This window comes from Neolamprologus brichardi, chromosome 7 (genome assembly GCF_056152115.1).
Source record: "Neolamprologus brichardi isolate AB-2024 chromosome 7, ASM5615211v1, whole genome shotgun sequence".
Taxonomy (NCBI): domain Eukaryota; kingdom Metazoa; phylum Chordata; class Actinopteri; order Cichliformes; family Cichlidae; genus Neolamprologus; species Neolamprologus brichardi.
The window spans coordinates 66,291,748-66,310,352 of NC_142110.1; the positions used below are offsets into that span (position 1 = coordinate 66,291,748).

Consider the following 18,605-nt stretch of genomic DNA (forward strand, 5'->3'; position numbering starts at 1 on the left):
TATAAATAAAATTGAATTGAATTAAGAGTGGTCCTGGCTTGGTAAGCTGTTGTAAAGCTGTTGTTTTTAACCATAGAAAGAATTCCACAACCATCAGTTGTCTTGCATGATGTTCACAGTGCTGCTGAGCTGTTTGTACCTTTGTTCATACGGTACGAAGAAATATAGCACTGCCCCAGACTACATGCATGAACAAATGATGAAGCTCTGGTTATATTACAAAACACAAGAAAAACACACCTTTATACTGATTAGTACTAAGAATTGCAATACTACTAGTAGTAATAATCTTATATCTTATTTAAAAAATGACTTATTTATGTCAGCCTTTCTCCTGCTTTCCTCCTCTTCCCTCTTTTACAGCAGCATCACTCCCCGTTTCTCTTTGAGATAAACTTGTTTCCTTATATAGAGAAATAAGTGTGACGGTATGCAGATTGCAGACAGCCAGCACAAACGATGCCGGTGCCCACTCGTCATGAATCTGCCAGAAGTTTGTCTTTCGCAGGGTAAAAACATTTACTGAATGAGGCTCATTCAGAAGTTCCAGACTTGGAATCAACTCTTTTATCCACTTCATTTGTCTTGGAATAACGAGTGAACATATTGACTGTTTGATTTAAAATCCACCATGTTGTTGTTGTACTGAGGGAAAGTGTGTACTGAAGCTATGGACCGAACTGTATTACTCAGTACAGCTATCTTACAGAGGCTAAACTGTGTTTATAAAGCAAAAATAAATGTTAGAAAATATATTTTAGCATGTTTTGATTTGATACCAAAAAATAATAATTACAAATCTTAATATACAGTATATTACAAAGTAATCTTATTCAATAATTTCCATATCAGAAGAACAAAGGGAGAAATGGTTATCAAAAATATTTGAATCTCTCTTTTAAATGGTTTCATTTAGGGTACCACTGCTGAGCGCTTTCCTTCATTTTGCTGGGGATGGGGATTTTCTTTTTCAGGGTTAGAGTGGAGTTGACCTGCTCAGCCGACAGCAGGCTGTGCCACTGAGCCACCGGCCGTCGCGGGTTGGACAACATGTCGGCCCAGTGCCTTAGCTGGTTCCCCGTGGCATCGCAGCCCAGGTAGATCTTCCCTATCGGATCATTCCTGGTCACGGCGTCATGGTCCCACACCGAGACCACCAGATTCACCCTCTGAGGAAAGAGATTCAGATTAAAGTGGTAGTTTTTAATATGGGAGACAGACACTATCTCTACTTTTAAGATTAGGCTTCAAACTTTCCTTTTTGCTAAAGCATATAGTTAGGGCTGGACCAGGTGACCCTGAATCCTCCCTTAGTTATGCTGCAATAGGTGTAGGCTGCTGGGGGATTCCCATGATGCACTGGGTGTTTCTTCTTCACCTACTTTGTATTTATACACCCCTCTGCTTGTAATCAATAGTTATTATTAACCTCTGGCTCTCTTCCACAGCATGTCTTTTATGCTGTCTTTCTCCCCTCCAACCAATCACAGCAGATGGCCCCGCCCCTCCCTGAGCCTGGTTCTGCTGGAGGTTTCTTCCTGTTAAAAGGGAGTTTTTCCTTCCCACTGTCGCCAAAGTGCTGCTCATAGGGTCACAGGATTTGGGTTTTTTTCTCTTATGTATTATTGTAGGGTCTACTTTACAACATATATAGCGCTGAGGCGACTGTTGTTGTGATTTGGTGCTTTATAAATAAAACTGAACAGAAGTGAAGTAAATTTTTCCACAGGGATGCACCAATCCCTTTTTTTTTAGTTTGATGTGATACCTCAAGTGTGTCAGTCTTATAACAGTGTTAAACTAAAAAGCTGCCTCCCTCACTGCATACAGCTGAGGGTCGTTCCTGTATGTGTTAGGCTGCATTAGGCTCTTCTTTGAGAAAGGAGCTGAATCCCTACACCAGAGGTAGAAAACCTTAAAGCCTTCAGTGCGTGACGGTTTACAAAAGTGTGTGCGCCACGTTCATCAGAAAGTCACAGCCACTCAGAACAACAGTAAAAGGGTAATTATCAAACATATTGTGAAAGTGGCAGGAGTCTGTTTCCCTTCTCAACAATTCGGCATGTATTATGTAACCACTTAGACCAGGACTGGAAAAATAACAGGTTGAATTTTATTTTTATTGACACACAGTGTATGCATCAGCCAGTGCAAAAGTATAAAGTTAGTTCAATCCAGGATCTGTGCTGATATATATTCTTTATATTCTAAACCATCATCACAAAATCAGAATTACTGTTAAAATGTTTTGTGTTTATGTGAAATTAATATCGATGACCAGTCTATTGTTTCAGATCGTCTCAAATATTGTTAAAGATCTGCTTCAGCCAGGATGTCGTGACACTCACCTGGATTTGATCCAGCGACACGTCAAAGACGAACGATTCGTTGAAATAAGGGTTCAGCGTCTTCTTTTTGATAGACGTCTTCTTTTTCTTCCACTTCCTTTTGTCCAGAGCTAGCTGCATCTTCACATAAGGATCTACAAACACAGCATGGAGGAAAGTCACTCGGAGCACCTATAAACTGTATTTCTTCATGCAGATGCATAAAATACCTGAGAAGAATTAATGGCGTAAAATAGTAAGGTAAGCAGGAATCAAGAAACATGAATATTGTAACAGCTGTAACAGTATTGATCCAATCATGTCTGAATTGCATCAATAAAGAAATTTTAGATAATCAGCCTTTTAGTTAAGATAATCCATTATGGCTTTCTTTAAATAAATATACAGCTGTTTAAATTAAACATGGTCAGCACTGCTCAAACCTGTTTAAGAAGACATTTTGTTTAAAGGGGGAGGAGCTAAAAAGATTATGATAAGATGCATTAGACCCCAGTGTAAGATAAACGAAGCTGCTGTAGTCGAGTACATCTCCCACAATATGAAGATGGAAATGACTAAACTTCTCCCATCTTCACTGTTTCTGTAGTTACTGCTGTCAACCACTGTGAGGCAGTGTTGTCTTCTGTTACACCTCCAGTGGATCACCCGTTGGTTTAATGGAGAGCAAATGTGTTCTTGGATTTGCTGTAAATTAGCGTTTTTGAAAAGTTACACTTTTGATTAAGATCCCGTCTCAGTCTGACCTGAGGTTCCTCCAACGTCCATGCTCTTCAGGTTTTTGGCCTCCAGGATTACCACAGTCAGCTTGCTGGCGGAGGGAACATAGCGCAGGGAGAAGCAGATCTCTCCTAGATTTTCTTCCTGCAGCACAAACGTCATACAGAAATCTGTAGTTTTACAAACTGAATCAGCTCTGATATATTTCAGTAAACTGAAATGAATAAAAATGCAAATAAAAGGAGGAAGCTGAAGGAGAAAGTGACCATTATGAGAGCCTTGTGCTAGTGACAGCACAAAATGATTTAAATAATATTCACATTCCTCCTGGATAACCTGCATAACCTATATTGTTACTAACAAGTATAAAAATAAGAATAATACGTTTTATCTTAAGTGCCTTTCAAAATATTCAGGGTTATATAGAAGAGTTTAAAAAATGTAAAAAGCCAAGAAAAATGTCAAATTGGTGTAGGCTGCTGGGGGATTCCCATGATGCATTGAGTTTTTCCTTTCCAGTCACCTTTCTCACTCACTATGTGTTAACAGACCTCTCTGCATTGAATCATAGCAGCATAGCAGCAGATGGCCCCGCCCCTCCCTGAGCCTGGTTCTGCCGGAGGTTTCTTCCTGTTAAAAGGGAGTTTTTCCTTCCCACTGTCGCCAAAGTGCTGCTCATAGGGGGTCATATGATTGTTGGGTTTTTCTCTGTATCTATGAAGCGCCTTGAGGCGACTTTTGTTGTGATTTGGCGCTATATAAATAAAATTGAATTGAATTGAATTGAAAGTGGAGAGAGTCAGGCAGTTGATGTCTGGTAGGAGAAAGCATCTGATGGCTCTAACCTGAGAGGAGGGGGAAACCAAGAAAGGAGAACCTTTTATAACCTGGATTTGGTGCCAATGAGGGGAACCTCAGTTTCAATATTCACTATTCAATCTGATAAAGTTCCTGGAGACCCAGGATTCGAGAGGTGGGTGGGAGGTTTGGTGCACAGGTAAAGCTGGGTGTCATCAGCATAAAAATTGAAATTAATATCAAATTTACAAAAGAGAAGAGACCAAGAGGAAGTAGATTATTAATAGGAGAGGTCCCGGGACAGATCCTTCAGGAAGTGTAAATCAGTTGTTTTGAGATTTTTGAGTTGAATGAAATTAGGTTCAGGATGCGTCAGTGATTCCGCTACAGGCTAGTGTCTCAAGAAAGATGTATTGGGGTATAGTATAAAAAACCAGATTAGATTTTGACAGTATGAAGAGAAGAGTAAACAAAACAAGCTTGAAAATCTGTTAATCCTGCCATTAATCCAACTATTGGTCCCAGGAAGCAACATGACTGCTTTTTCTTTTTGAATGACACGAGGTTTGGATTAGGAAACTGAATCCTTAAAGAATATGGAAATACATTCGACAAAAATTGATTAAATCCTTCCTAGATGCCACCACTTGGACCATGAAGAATAAGGAAATGTGTGAAAGCAAACCTCAAATTTGGCGGGTTCTTCCAGCTCCTGCCACTCCTCGATGATGTGATTCCAATCGACATTGCAGAGCTGCACCCGGATCTCGCCGATGATTTCGTGTTTGGAAAACCGGTTAAAGTCAAACACTTTCATCACAGCTGTCGACTTCATCAGGGTAGACTTTGGTAGCTGGGGGCATATAACTAAGGTTGGAAGCTCTTTCTTTTTTGAGGATTTGCAGCATTGAGATTCAACTTCAATAATTCACCACATACACAACAATTTTTAATTATGACTGTTTTTAAGCAAATGCAACTAAACAGGGCAAGTCACGCAGGTCCTACCTGGAAGGTGAACTGCTCGTTGAAGACAGGGTTCAGCGTGCTCCTGAACACTTTGGTCTCACAGGTTTTGCTCTTTTCGGGGACGATGTAGACTCTGACATATGGGTCTGAGGTTCCTCCGAGGTCCATGGCCATCAGGCTGCTGGCTTGTTTGATCCCCAGTTTGAGCTGTAAAGGTCGACAGGAAACAGATGGATATTGACTCATAGCACAGCTGAAAACTAAAGAGGAGCTGAACAAATTTCACACATTCAAATGTTTAAAATAAGAATGCAACATTATAGAAGTGCAACGCTGCCTGAAAGGTAAACAATTAGACATTCATTCAATCACCTCAGACAGAGGCCCATCATATTCCAGAGAGTAGAGCAGCTTTCCTCTCTGCTTTTTGGTTGAGCCGTAATCAACATCTGCCACATCTGGCTGAACCTGTCAGACGAGCACAGGAAGCACATTAGCTGTCCAAGGCTTTTCAGGGGGTAAAGCCATGTTAAACTTTTAAACTAAAACTGTTGTATACTTTTAATTAAAAAATTAAAATGATGTCACACCCAGAACCAAATAAATCCAGAGTAACGACACAACATAGAACATCAAGTCTGTTCTTTGAGTCTGAAAAATAAAGTCATGTGGTGCCCTAGTGTGCATTACATCTAAAGGACAGCAGGGGTCGCTGGTTCTTACTGAAAAAAGTAAGCGATTACACAGCTACTGCTCTACTTGATCAATAACTTAAGTGAACATTTTCCTGATGAGTTTATAGCATTAACTGTTAGTGTCAGGTCTTATTTGACATAGTCTCATGTTGACTCAACGGTTTCTTTAAAGTGCCAACCGCATGTTCCCAGTGACGTAAAAATACAGGTTGTGTGTGCCAGTTCCTAACACCTTGATTGTATTTTGTTGTAGACATGGACAGCTGGAGACCCAACAACGAGTAGTCGTTCCTGTAGCACATGCACAGCTGGTGCACTGGAAAGGTCTTCCACAGCATGTCTTTTATCCTGTCTTCCTTCTCTCACCCCAACCAATCACAGCAGATGGCCCCGCCCCTCCCTGAGCCTGGTTCTGCCGGAGGTTTCTTCCTGTTAAAAGGGAGTTTTTCCTTCCCACTGTTGCCAAAGTGCTGCTCATAGGGGGTCATATGATTGTTGGGCTTTTCTCTGTATCTATGAAGCGCCTTGAGGCGACTTTTGTTGTGATTTGGCGCTATATAAATAAAATTGAATTGAATTGAATTGAATTGAATCCACAGACGAGTCAGTGGCATAGACCCTCGCAGTTACCAAAAAGTTATTTCACTGAGCGCTTTCAAACCTATCAAAAATAAAATTGAGTCAAAGGTTCTGACCAGTTGTTTCTTGACCCAAGAAGTAAATAAACTGTTCAGCAACTAATATCCATCCAGTTTACAAGGAGCCTATCATTAACCAAGGTCTTTTCACAGGAATTCTTGAGGGTTGGCAAAGCTCAGGAATACCTTTGGCATGCTGAAAAGTAACACGTGAGACATTCCAATGGTTATTTCCATCTTTTATGTGTAGTCTGTAGTGTGCAGTTATAATCAGTTCAGTGGAAATAAAAAACAATAGAATACATTATGTTTTTGTGTTGTGTATCAGTCAAATTTATATCAGATACTCTGGCCGCTGCCACTCACCAGGGCTGTGGTTGTTTTTCCATTCACCGCCTTCAGATTGATCTGCTCGTTCTTCTTCTTTTTCTTCTTTCCTTTGCAGCAGCACTTGATGCAGACACACAGGCAGCAGAGCAGAATCAGCAGACCGCCAGCTGCAAAGATGGTGTAGATCGCCCATCGAGGCACTGTGGAGATAAGACGAGTCCACGTTATCTCACCAACAAAGACTTCTGTAAACAAAATGTCCATTTTATTCTCACTGAAAACCTATGAAAACATTTGTTCCTTTGATTAAAAGTTGAACATATGAGCTTTATGGTAGAGTTAGAAATAACGGTAAACTGATTACACATTCCGCAACCAGGACGAAAACCGCATTGTTCCTCCTGTATCCGAGGTTCACAGCCGAGTGTGAAGCAGCGGGAATGAGGATCAGCACCTCCAAATCTGAGGCCATGGTTCTCAGCCGGAAAAGGGTGGAGTGCCCACTCCGGGTCGGGGATGAGTTCCTGCCCCAAGTGGAGGAGGTCAAGTATCTCGGGGTCTTGTTCGCGAGCGATGGGAGAAGGGAGCCGGAGATCGACAGACGGATTGGGGCTGCGGCTGCAGTAATGCGGACGCTGCACCGGTCCGTCGTGGTGAAGAGGGAGCTGAGTGTAAAAGCGAAGCTCTCAATTTACCGGTCGATCTACGTCCCTACCCTCACCTATGGCCACGAGCTCTCCCTTAGAGATAGGGTGAGAAGTTCGGCCATCCGGGAGGGGCTCAGAGTAGAGCTGCTGCTGCTCCACATCGAAAGGAGCCAGCTGAGGTGGTTCGGGCATCTGACAAGGATGCCTCCTGGGTGAGGTGTTCCGGGCATGTCCCACCGGGAGGAGGCCCCGGGACAGACCCAGGACACGCTGGAGAGATTATATCTCTCGGCTGGCCTGGGAACGCCTTGGCGTTCCCCCGGATAAGCTGGAGGAGGTGGCTGGGGAGAGGGAGGTCTGGGCCTCTCTGCTTAGGCTGCTGCCCCCGCGACCCGGCCCCGGATAAAGCGGATGAAGATGGATGGATGGATGATTACACATTCAGTTCACATTAAAATTATTTTTTTGTATTTGCAGTGACAAATAGTGCCAGTGTTTAAATCCTTTGATGTCCCAGTGCTAAAAGATGGACAAAACATAATTCATCAGAAGATAAATATAAATAATTTCTTTGGACATAATATTAAGTATGTTAAGAATGTAGTTTAAAGAGAATAATTTAAGACTGGAGATAAAACACTCTGGAAGCAGCTACGTCTCTAAATCGTACAACTCTATGCAGATGACACACTTTTGTGTGTGACTAACTTTAAGCCTCTGAGATCAAAGTCATCATTAGTGATAAAACTCTAGATTTTGGAGAATGGCTAAACGGACGTTTTTGAAAATAAGAATAGGTTTTGATGCATTTCCAAATATTCATTTTCTTGGCCTCCTGATTACCGAGTCTTCAAAGACCAACTAAAAGAAAAAGGACATATTCAGATTGCAGAGGGTTCAGATTGAGGACATCAACAACGATGACATAAGACACTAGCTTGGTTGTGCACTGAGCCTATGCACAACTTTGCAGAACATCGTATACATGTAATAACTTTGTGCTATCATAAAAAAAATATGTGCAACAATAAGTTTGTGTGCTGCTCTTGTTTGTGCTGTTGTTGGTCCTTTGGGCAGTAGAAATGACAACATCTAAGTTTTAGTGAAATTTTAAGACATGTTCCAAATAACAGCTAAACAAAGGCATCTTATATTATAAGACACAGCATACAGCAGAACCAGGCTCAGGGAGGGGCAGCCATCTGTTTTGACTGGTTGGGGAGAAGGGGAAAGAAGCTATTATTAAGACCCTTCTCATCATTGTGTCTTTCATCGGCAGCAGTGGGAATCACTAGCATTTGTATCTAACTTATTTGCTCACCTGATAAGATCAAAACACGTATTTAACTCTAGTTATCCTTTGGCTACTTGGGAAATAATTCATTACTCACATGGTATCCGGTCCAGCAGGCCATTGATGAAGGCAACAGCTGGGTCGGCAGTGGTGTTAGTATATGTGGAGGTGGTGGAGATGATGGTGGTGGGGTGATCTGTGACTGTGAAGCTTTTTGCCTTTGATGCCAAGTTAGATTTCACATGGGAAGAATGTTGTGGTGGAAGGATTTTAGACATGATGAAGAGGATGAAGATTTCTGGAAGCAAGAGATGACAAATGTTTACATGTGTTAACAAAAAAGTCTCTCAGCCTTTGTGCTTAATGAAAAGTGGAGGGAATGGCTTCCCTCAAATTACCACAGGCTTGATAGATATGAGTCAAAGTGACCGCATGATGCACGTGCAGTCACTTTAAAAACACACACTGAGCCACATCCTTTACAACTTAACGAGGTACTGTTACTAAAATAAACCATCAAAGTTAAGGCTGTTTTACTGGTAGTAAGAACAGAAATCAAGCACTGGGTTAGTTGGGCTGCAGAGTCCATTTAAATGTTAAGCGAGCGACCTGCATTAAGCGATGATCACCCTCCACAAGGAGACTAAGCCACTGCTGAAAAGGCAGGCTGTACTGGAGCATAATTAATGGAGATTTAAATATAAAAATTTAAGATGTGGCAGGAAAACGGGCACAGGAAGCACCGATGAGTGCAGCCTTAACAGGATTGTTAGGAAATGTTGACAGAAATATGGTGTCTACATGCACGGTGGGAACCATGCATGTAGACACCATCCGTTCACCTGTTTTGAGTCCAACAAAGAGACGGTGGGTGGAACTTAAAATCTCAAATTTGGACTCATCAGACCAAAGCACAGATTTCCACTGGTCTAATGTCCATCCCTTTTCTTTCTTGGCCCAAACAAATCTCTTCTGCTTGTTGCTTTTTCTTAGTCGTGGCTTCTTAGCAGCTATTTGACCACAAAGACCTGAGTCCCGCATTCTTCTTACATTATATTGTATGGTAAAGACTAGGGATGGGTACCGGTATCCAGTGCCATGATGGCACCGGTTCTGACATAAACGGTAGTAACCAGACCGAAAAGCAGCGCACATTTTGGTGCTTTTTTTCCCTGAGCTGTGATACACTTTAGATTCTAGCCAATCATTTTACGTTTCCGAGGATAGTAGGCGGGTCCAGGTACGTACGTTCTTTTAGAGCAGAGCTACAGATTAAAAATGCCCAAGGAGAAGCGGTCAAAAGTCTGGCTGTACTTCACAGCAAAAGATGCAAACTCAGCAGCCTGCAACAAGTGCTTTAAGCTGATACTGTGATACTGTCAAAGGAGGCAACACCTCAAATCCGATGAAACACCTGGCGACGCATAGCGGTTTTTTTTAAAAGCCGAGAAATGCGCCGTATTTGATAGCTTGCTGCGAGACCTCACACCGAGCACATCTACTGCGGGTGTGGTGCCTGTTATCGGACCCGGAGTTAGCAACATCCCCCAAAAACCCGAAGAGGAGAGTCCTGGCCCCTAGCCCTGCCAGTGTAGCAGAAATTATGACGGATGATGATGGCAGCAGCAGCCGTTCTTCTCTGCGTGAGTAGCTTAATGTTGTTCGTGTGTAATTTACGTTGAGTAGGCTAACCACGTTATTACATTAATGCATGTAAGGTGAACTAGCAAACACCGTCGTAGTTACATGCGGCTGTCTTCTTGTTTGATGGCAGATACTCCAAAAAGGCTAAAATGACCAAAGAAAAAGTGGAAAACAGTTAAACATGAGAGGTTTTTGGACAAAGTTTGTGTTTTTTCCATTGATTAAGCTGCTTCCAGCCAAGAGTGATACCATATGTGCCCCATAGCTGCAGAAAAGGCTAACATTGTTATCTTTTTACAAAAAAACAGCTGAACATGAGAGGTTTTTGGACCAATTTTGTGTCCTCCATTCTTTAAGCACCGGTTCGAGCTCCGTTTAAGCACCGGCACCGTTTCAAAAGTACCGGTTTGGCACCGGTATCGGATAAAACCTAAACGATACCCAGTAAAGACCCTACAATATTAAAAAGCTATCTGCTGCAATTGATTGGGTGTGACAGGTGACAGCTCATTGGTTAATGAAAAGTCGGTGAAAAGAGGTGAAAAGTCGCCTGCTATCTTCCAAGAAAGCACCTAGTTAACAGAAATCCTGACCTTTTATTTATACACTGAGTTGATTTTGTTCTTAAACATATTCAAAACTCGCCACTGCAGTATAATCTTATGAAAGTGATTTGTAACTATACCACTGGTGATACACTGTGGTCAGATTACAGAGAGACCATGGTTTTACAACCTGGTCAAAATAGTTTTGACCAGTTTTAACCCATAAAACTTTTCAGTGTTGAGATATTTTTGGACTTTAAAGGAAGTTTCCCAGCAACAGTGACGTAAAACAAATTTCAACAAACATCAGAGCCATCAAACTCTGCTGATACAACTGAGTGGAATTCCAACTACGGCCCTCCACCATGAACAAACAGCAGCAGCACATTAAACCGCGGTCTGATTCATGCTCCGATAACAGCACTCCACACAATGCTTCAGGACTGTTTCTCTTTGTAGAAATACCCAAAAGCCAGGCATACATACTGAATTTACTCCTGCTGCCCAACTCCTCATCCTGATGTTAGTCCTTCATAGTCTGTGATCTAATGTTCACCCTAAAATTAAGCCTGGAAACCAACTTTTTTAAACATGTTGCTTAAAACGCTGGGTAGCGTACATGCAAATAGTTTTAATGGCGATCCAATAAAACTATTTGCATGTACGCTACCCAGCGTTTAAAGAACTGTTTTAGCGTTTTAGTGTTTTAGACCATCGCAGGGTTTCTGCAGCTTAAGGCAATTTAATTTAAGACTTTAAAAACAATAACAAATCTTTTTTTTGCCACTCAGAATGAAAATTATGAACAAATTAAACAACAACTCAGCTTGAAGGAAAAGAAAGATAAATTCCTCTGAGTTAGAGATACAACTTAATATTTTTGAAATGTTTGAAAGATTGAGTTAAAACATTTAATATTAACTCAGGCCTTATTTTAACGGAACAAATTCAGTGCTTAGAAATATTTTTTAAGCATCAGCAGGATCCTTGCTAATCATCAAAGTTAAACGATGACAAACAAAAAAGATTTCTGCTCTCTATTATGGGTCAAGCACTTAAAAATTGGATTCTCTATATCCTGTTATACAAATGATCACATCTCTTGTGAAATCACTAAGCATAACGATTTGAAAAAGGCAAAAAAAATTAGGATAAAAGAAGTATTTTACTTACTTATGATGAATTTAACAGAAATGTTGACATCCCTGCTCAGTCCATACAGGCGACTGGCGAAGGCTGATAGTTTTATGTGCTTTACCACTCAGATTTAAAAAAGTTCTGTTGCAGAATAACTGAAGAGGAAGGACGGACTCTCTAACAAAGGGACTTTTCCTAAAAACAATCTTTAAACTGCTGATTAAAGAGAGGAAACTTCTCCTCCCTCCAGCTACATCCACTCTGTTTTCCCCGTAATCAGAAGGGGAAACACAACAAAAGCTTCAAAACCAGGATTTACCAGGGGACAGGCCTTCTTCTAATCTATATGCTTAAACTGTGGAAGTGCTTAGTGGCAAAAAGTCCACTTACTGCACGACTGAAGCTGAAAAACTAAAAGAGCTGTACTGACAGATCTCTTTATAAACAACGATAGTCTCCCTTTGGCGAAACAAAACTCATAGCTCCAGCTACGAGTTTTGTTTGATAATCAAGTGTGTGATCATGTATGAGTTGTATAGTTTTAATGTTTTATTTGGGAACAGAACGGTGTGTATGTGTAAGTTTGGTGATGGAGTTTTTATTATGAATGAATGATGAATTTTTATGAATTATTATGTCTATTTTTTATGCTTAAGGACAACAGATGGAAATTAGCCCTTGGCTATAATCTGGTATGTTTACATTCATGTAATTTTTTTTTTACATTTATGTTCATTAACATGCACTGTCCTAAATAAATAAATAAATAAATAAGCACGCATGCAGGTCAAATTACATGATAATAAATAAAATTCTTGTTGAAGAGACATAACAGACTACATGGCCGTCTGTCAGCAATTAAGGTTTGCCGTCTTTCATGATTATTGTGACATCACTGAAAGGAGAATATACTGAAGACTTAAAAAACTGCTGTTCCTCTAGCAGACACATGAGGCCAGGGCTGCCACCAAGGTGGGGCCAGAGGGGCTCCGGGCACCCCCCAAAATTTGCTGGAGGTGTCCCTGCACGAGGCTGGTGACAAATGTTACCGAATTTAAAAAGCATGTTACAGTTTATTTAAACAGACTTTGGATAGTTTCCCACTTTGTAAAAACAGTGCTGATGATTTTTTTTAAACATCACTGAGTGAGTTGTTGGGCTATTTTGAGACACAGTTGTTCAGATGAAGGCAAATATGGAGCTTCAGGCTCCAACAAAGACCATGGTGATGACTAAAACAAATATTAAAGCTTTGAAATCATCAGTCCAAAACCACGGAGTGGCATCATGGAGGCTACTGAAAGTGAGGACAATAAATGAAACTAAATTAAACCTTGCCCAGATATAGTCAGAGCGACCAAAGTCTCTGAAAACTAAAACACTGCCTTTTCTCTCGCGCCTTCAAAGATCAGTCTGAGAGTTAAGATTTGATCTCAGGGTTAAAGTTGGAATTAGGTTCATGTTTGGGTCAAAGTCTGGCCCTAAGTTTCAAGGGTTAAAATGAGATGTAAGAGTTCCAGGAATTCATTAATGTAAATGAATGATGAACATGCCTGTGTCTGGGGGAGGCAGAAGTCTCGCTAACAGTTAAAAAAGGTTAGCCAGAGTATGAGAACCGCTCATCCAGACAGGCTCAAATTTAACAATGCACTTATTCAGGACTCACAAGTTTCTAGCAGATAGGATGATCGGCTGTGTCCTAATAATCTGAAAGATTACTTAGATTAGTAGGGGAGACCGGGGATAGTTGTAACATTTTTCACATTTCTGTCTGTAAATTGGAGCTCTTTTAAGGTAGTGGATTCAAAATGTAATGCAAAGTATTTACATGTCTCGGCTATTAAATAGTGCAGCTATTTTCTCTGCAGCACAATTACCCATTGCATGGTATGGTCTCAAACACAAAGAGTGAAATGTTACAATTAACCCCATAGTCTGGGTTAGTTGTAACATATCCTGGGGTGAAATGTAACACAATGAAAAAAGGGTACTAACAAAACATTAACATGTAATCTTTGTTTATTCAACACATGAATGCACTTAGAGCAGGGGTCGGCAACCTGCGGCTCTGGAGCCGCATGCGGCTCTTTTGTCCTTATACTGCGGCTCCAGGTGGTTTGGGAAAATAAATTAGAAGTATTTAGCTGAAGTGTATTTTATTTCTGTTTAGTTCTTTTTTTAACTTGTAGTTCTAAATTGGAAGATTATTGTGATTTTGAAATATAAAAATAAAATTATATTATATTATTTTTTCACCGCTCAAAATAAGCGTCACACTCGCGGAAGCCGGTGTACCCGCCGAAACGGCATGCATTTATCGAGACTTTTGACCCCAGGTAGGCCAGTTATGGATCTTCGGATCCACATTATGTCAGCAGCTCCACCGTGAACTATGTTAAAACAAACACCGCTCACGCCTCAGAGATGGCAGCTTACAGTCCTGCGTAAAGATGAAAGCCCCGATTTGCAGATGCTGTGCGCAGCGGTCGGGACCATGAGTCTTATTGTAAACATATCACGGCAGACCCGACGATGTTTGCATTAACACGCTTTTCAGCATCTCTTTACTGACCAATTTTCACACACGGTTGCTGTACGCATGCAGCCGGCTGTAGCTTTTCAGCTCACAGCCCGACAACACAACAGCAGAGAGAGCACAGACTTTAATGCAGCGAGGCGTGATTGCGGGTGCAGCTCAGGTGCGTCCGCCTCCCAGAGGCGCTGCAGACCACGCCCCGCCACACACATTAACCAGGTAAAATACATATTTAGGCGGAATTTTGCAAATATCTATTTTTCCTTTTTTAGCAGCATAGTGCTTTTTTCCAATTTCTTTTTAAAAGTCAGGTCAAGGCTCCAAAAGCCCAAAGGTGATATAAGGGTGGCGGCTCACAACAGTTTTTGTTTGCTGGATCATTTTAGTTCAGCTGGGTGTCTTTCCTTTTGTTATAGTTCTTTAAGAGTTCAAAATGTGTTAATTACATAAATAAAATGTAATTTTCTCTGTAGCACTTCATGGATTTTATAAGCAACACACCTTAGTTGCTCTGTGGATTCTTTTAAAAAGCAGTTAAAAACTTTTCTGTTCAAACAAGCCTTTTGTTGATCTACGTATTTTAGATTCTTTACATTATTTACATTTGATCTTTTACATTATGTATAATGTCTATTGATTGTATTGTTTATTTTAATCTTTGTGTATAGCGCTTTGTGACTGCCTCTCTGTGAAAAGCGCTTAATAAATAAACTTTACTTACTTACTTTAGTTGTTCACACAAAGCATAAAGGTAAAAAAAACAATATATGCAGTGTTATCTTCATTTTAGATTTCAAAAAGTATTTGCGGCTCCCAGTGTTTTCTTTTGCGTGGAAACCGGGTCCAAGTGGCTCTTTGGGTGTTAAAGGTTGCAGACCCCTGACTTAGAGCCATTTATGTAGCTATGTGTGTGTGTGTGACAGAATGCAGAAATCTAGCTTTTGAACATATTCCAACCCCCCAAAAAAGACAAATTATGGAATTTTCTGCAACTGAATATTTCATTAATTTTGGTTGGTCTTCCTTGAGTTTGGCCTCATTGGCTCAGTGGGCATTATAACCTACAACTCTTGCACCAATTTTGAACATAACAATGAAGCTGAAAAAATGTAGTTGTTCACCAGCATCGCAATTCCATTACTTTTTATCATGGCTTACCTTGGTGTGGTTTGCAAAGTGCTTCAGAAAGATGAGGAATCTGTTTCTTGCACCCATCCTGATTTATTTCCACTACCAGTACTTCCTACTGGTCCATCTCTGACACAGTGGTCTGCATAATGTATGTGTGGGAACACAAACAGTGGAGGAATTGTGTTGTCAATGGCATTAACCGCCAGTGTTGGTCAAGTTACTTGAAAAAAGTAATCAGTAACTAATTACTGATTACTTCCCCAAAAAAGTAATCCCGTTACTTTACTGATTAGTTATTTTCAAAAGTAATTAATTACTTAGTTACTTTTTAAAACACAATTTACAACCTGAATAGGTGATAAAGTGATAGATCTTTCAGCCCAATTCTACTTTTTCTGCATAATCATCATACAAAATGTAATCAAATGGAAAAGTCTCTTTTTAAAACTTGTTTTATTAGTTTTAATCTTTTAACTAAATTTGTTTAACATTTAAACCTATTTTCTGCACATTCCAGCTCATAAAATATTTTTTTTGTGTGTGTTTACACTCAGTCTTTCAAATAGATGCAAGTAAAACACAGCAGAAAATAAATAAAGTCAAAGACTAGCGGTCCTGTTGCTCTATTTTCACCTGTAAAGCAGGAGTGGGGTAGGCGGAGGTTTACCCTGGTGCAGGTGTGCAGCGGTCAGTGGAAGAATCCGCGAGTTTCTCTGTGAGTTTCCCATTACGTCGTAGCTACTCGGTGCTTGCTCGGAAGTTTAGGGTTTTTTCGCTGTAAAAAGAAGTTTTCTTCCCACGCACAACGGACACTAATGTTTTTGTCACTTTTTATGGAATCAAACTCAAAGTAAGGTCAGTACTTCCACGCTTTAAACGCTGCACGCTCATACTCTCTCTGCACTCGATATATGATCCATTGTTGATCTGCACACAGCTGTTGTCACAAACGTCGCACTCGCTTACGTCACTGTCATGAGACATTCTCGCAAAAATATCACGGTTTTAGTAACGCAGTAACGCAGTGTTCCTACGGGAACGTAATGGCAATCTAATTACCGTTTTTGCAATAGTAATCCCTTACTTTACTCGTTACTTGAAAAAAGTAATCAGATTACAGTAACGCGTTACAAGAAACGCATTACTGCCCATCTCTGTTAACCGCATATACAAAAGCGACCGGTGAACCTCTCTGCTGATGTCGTTGCCCCAACTTGTTTAATATAAGTTAAAGTAATAGTTTGGTAAGTTGTAACATCTGCATTATTGTTACAACTGACCCAGACTCCTGTAGCCATGAACTAGCTAACATTACAGCCAACGGCTAAAACATTAGCACTAAAGACCTACACAGAATATATCCCCATAGACATACAAATAACATAATTTAAGTTTGATGAGTTTAACTGCAAAGCAGATAATGCTATTAGAAATTGAAATAAAGTAGAAAAACTTACTTTTTGGCATACAAATGACTTTTTTTCGTGTTAAATTGTCTGTGTTTGACAAAATGTGCTGATTTTTCACATGTGATAGCAGAACTGACTTGGGCATGTACAGGATGAATCACATCATTTGAAACTTAGCCCTGATTGGAGAAATTGGAAGTGTTACAACTGACCCACGTTACAACTATCCCCGGTCTCCCCTACAACAAGATTACCTTTTTACAAGATAACTAGTGTCTGATGTTGTTCTGCTATTATTGAAAGGAAAGTATTTCTAAATATTCTATAATATGTCTCAAAGCGAGCTTTGAAAAGTTGCGTAAGGAGTGTGACAAAGCAAAACTAGTAATACTGAAGTGTTTTAGTACACTGAGGCATTATTGTTCACTGCTGAACTCCGTTTACATGTTCTATCAAATAAAGTACCAAAACCTCTGAAATGTTTCGAATGTATGCACCTCCCTTCCTGCAGCTTTGCAATTTATGTTCATGTGCTTATATAATCACACAGACACAATCACGCAAATGTTCCTGAATGTCATGTTTGGTTAACTAACACACACAGCAAAAGAACTATGACATAAAGTGAAGATTTAGAGACGTGCAAGAAACGAAGACAAAAAAAAAGTACAAAAAAGGAAAAGCAAAGGAAGAAAGGACACGGACAGGGAAAGTTTGTGATATTGGGAGGGTTACATGGAGAAGAAGAAGAAGAGAAAAGAACAAATAGAAGAAAGAAAGGGGAGACAGAGAAGAGTGTGAATGGTGAAATGAAGAAAAAACTAACACAATTACAAAGTTTAAGAGACAAAATCAGAGAAGAAAATAATTTATGTGTAAACTAAGAATGTAGACATGAAGCACATCCCAGATTCTCCGATGAGATCCCGGAACAAAAAAGTAAAGAAGGCGATCACAGAAACAAGAGAGAAGAAATGAAAGAAAGATGGGCGAAGCCGGCTAACAGTGAGCGTGTCTGTTATTTTCTGCAACTGATACAAACGTAATCGGACTTTATCAAACACTGACATTTCCCCTGAGACTCAAACAGTCACATAACACAACATTTTTAAAAAAGAGACAAACAGAAGCAGCAACAATACCCCAGTGCAACGAGGACTTTTCTCTTCTTTTACTTCATTTCTTCTCCAGTTGTTTATGGGGCTGTTAAACAGCTCGAGCCTGCAGCGTCTACGACTCCTCAAGCGTGGCTAATTCAACCTGGAGCAGCCGCCACGCCTGCTGAACACACACAGAAACAGTAGTCAGAGTTTAAACAGAGGTGGAGTTAGTGAAATGCTGCTTACTTAAATAAAAACATGCGTCATCCAGCAGCAAAAACAGCTACGTGTTACTGAAACAGCAAAATGTGTACAGTGAGCTGCAGTTCAGCTGTTAAGATGCTCTGATGATTTTACCACTAGAGCCGCTGGATGTTTATTTGTATGCTGCTGAAGAAAGACAAGGATCCCATTCTAACAGAGTAGCTTTGCATAATCCAGAGTTCATAATAATCCTCTGAGCTAAGCTCCCCTCAGTTCGTCCTTTAAAGCCAGCTCTGATTGGCTGCCCCACGGAATCAGAAGATCTAAACTAAAAGTAGGTGGGGCTGCAAACCAAGACAACTATAATCAATAACTTAGACAAAGAAACGCTTGTCCAACATGGACAAATGAAGAAGACTGAAGAAGACTGAGATCTTACCTTCCTAAAACTCTTTTTAGCATA

The 18,605-nt window shown here is 40.4% G+C and overlaps 1 protein-coding gene across 1 annotated transcript; it reads right to left on the bottom strand.

Moving 5' to 3' along the window:
- Nucleotides 1-772: 772 nt before the first annotated feature.
- Nucleotides 773-18,063, bottom strand: syt8 (synaptotagmin VIII). Its single transcript, XM_087844180.1, has 9 exons — nucleotides 17,981-18,063; nucleotides 8,534-8,734; nucleotides 6,532-6,695; nucleotides 5,205-5,300; nucleotides 4,872-5,039; nucleotides 4,549-4,716; nucleotides 3,092-3,209; nucleotides 2,349-2,482; nucleotides 773-1,169 (listed from the first exon to the last, which is right to left on the bottom strand). Exons 2-9 carry the CDS (start codon nucleotides 8,712-8,714, stop codon nucleotides 909-911), a joined length of 1,290 nt encoding a protein of 429 aa, XP_087700306.1. The 5' UTR covers nucleotides 8,715-8,734; nucleotides 17,981-18,063; the 3' UTR covers nucleotides 773-908.
- Between the last annotated feature and the right edge of the window lie 542 nt (nucleotides 18,064-18,605).

Bases quoted from the DNA above. Each gene is read 5' to 3' on its own strand.
- syt8 (XM_087844180.1), bottom strand. From the start codon at position 8,714: ATGTCTAAAATCCTTCCACCACAACATTCTTCCCATGTGAAATCTAAC. The intron at 5,040-5,204 runs GTGATTGAATGA...CGACCTTTACAG, and splicing joins ATGATGGGCCTCTGTCTGAG to CTCAAACTGGGGATCAAACA. The intron at 3,210-4,548 runs GTTTGCTTTCAC...TTTGTGCTGCAG, and splicing joins AAGAACCCGCCAAATTTGAG to GAAGAAAATCTAGGAGAGAT.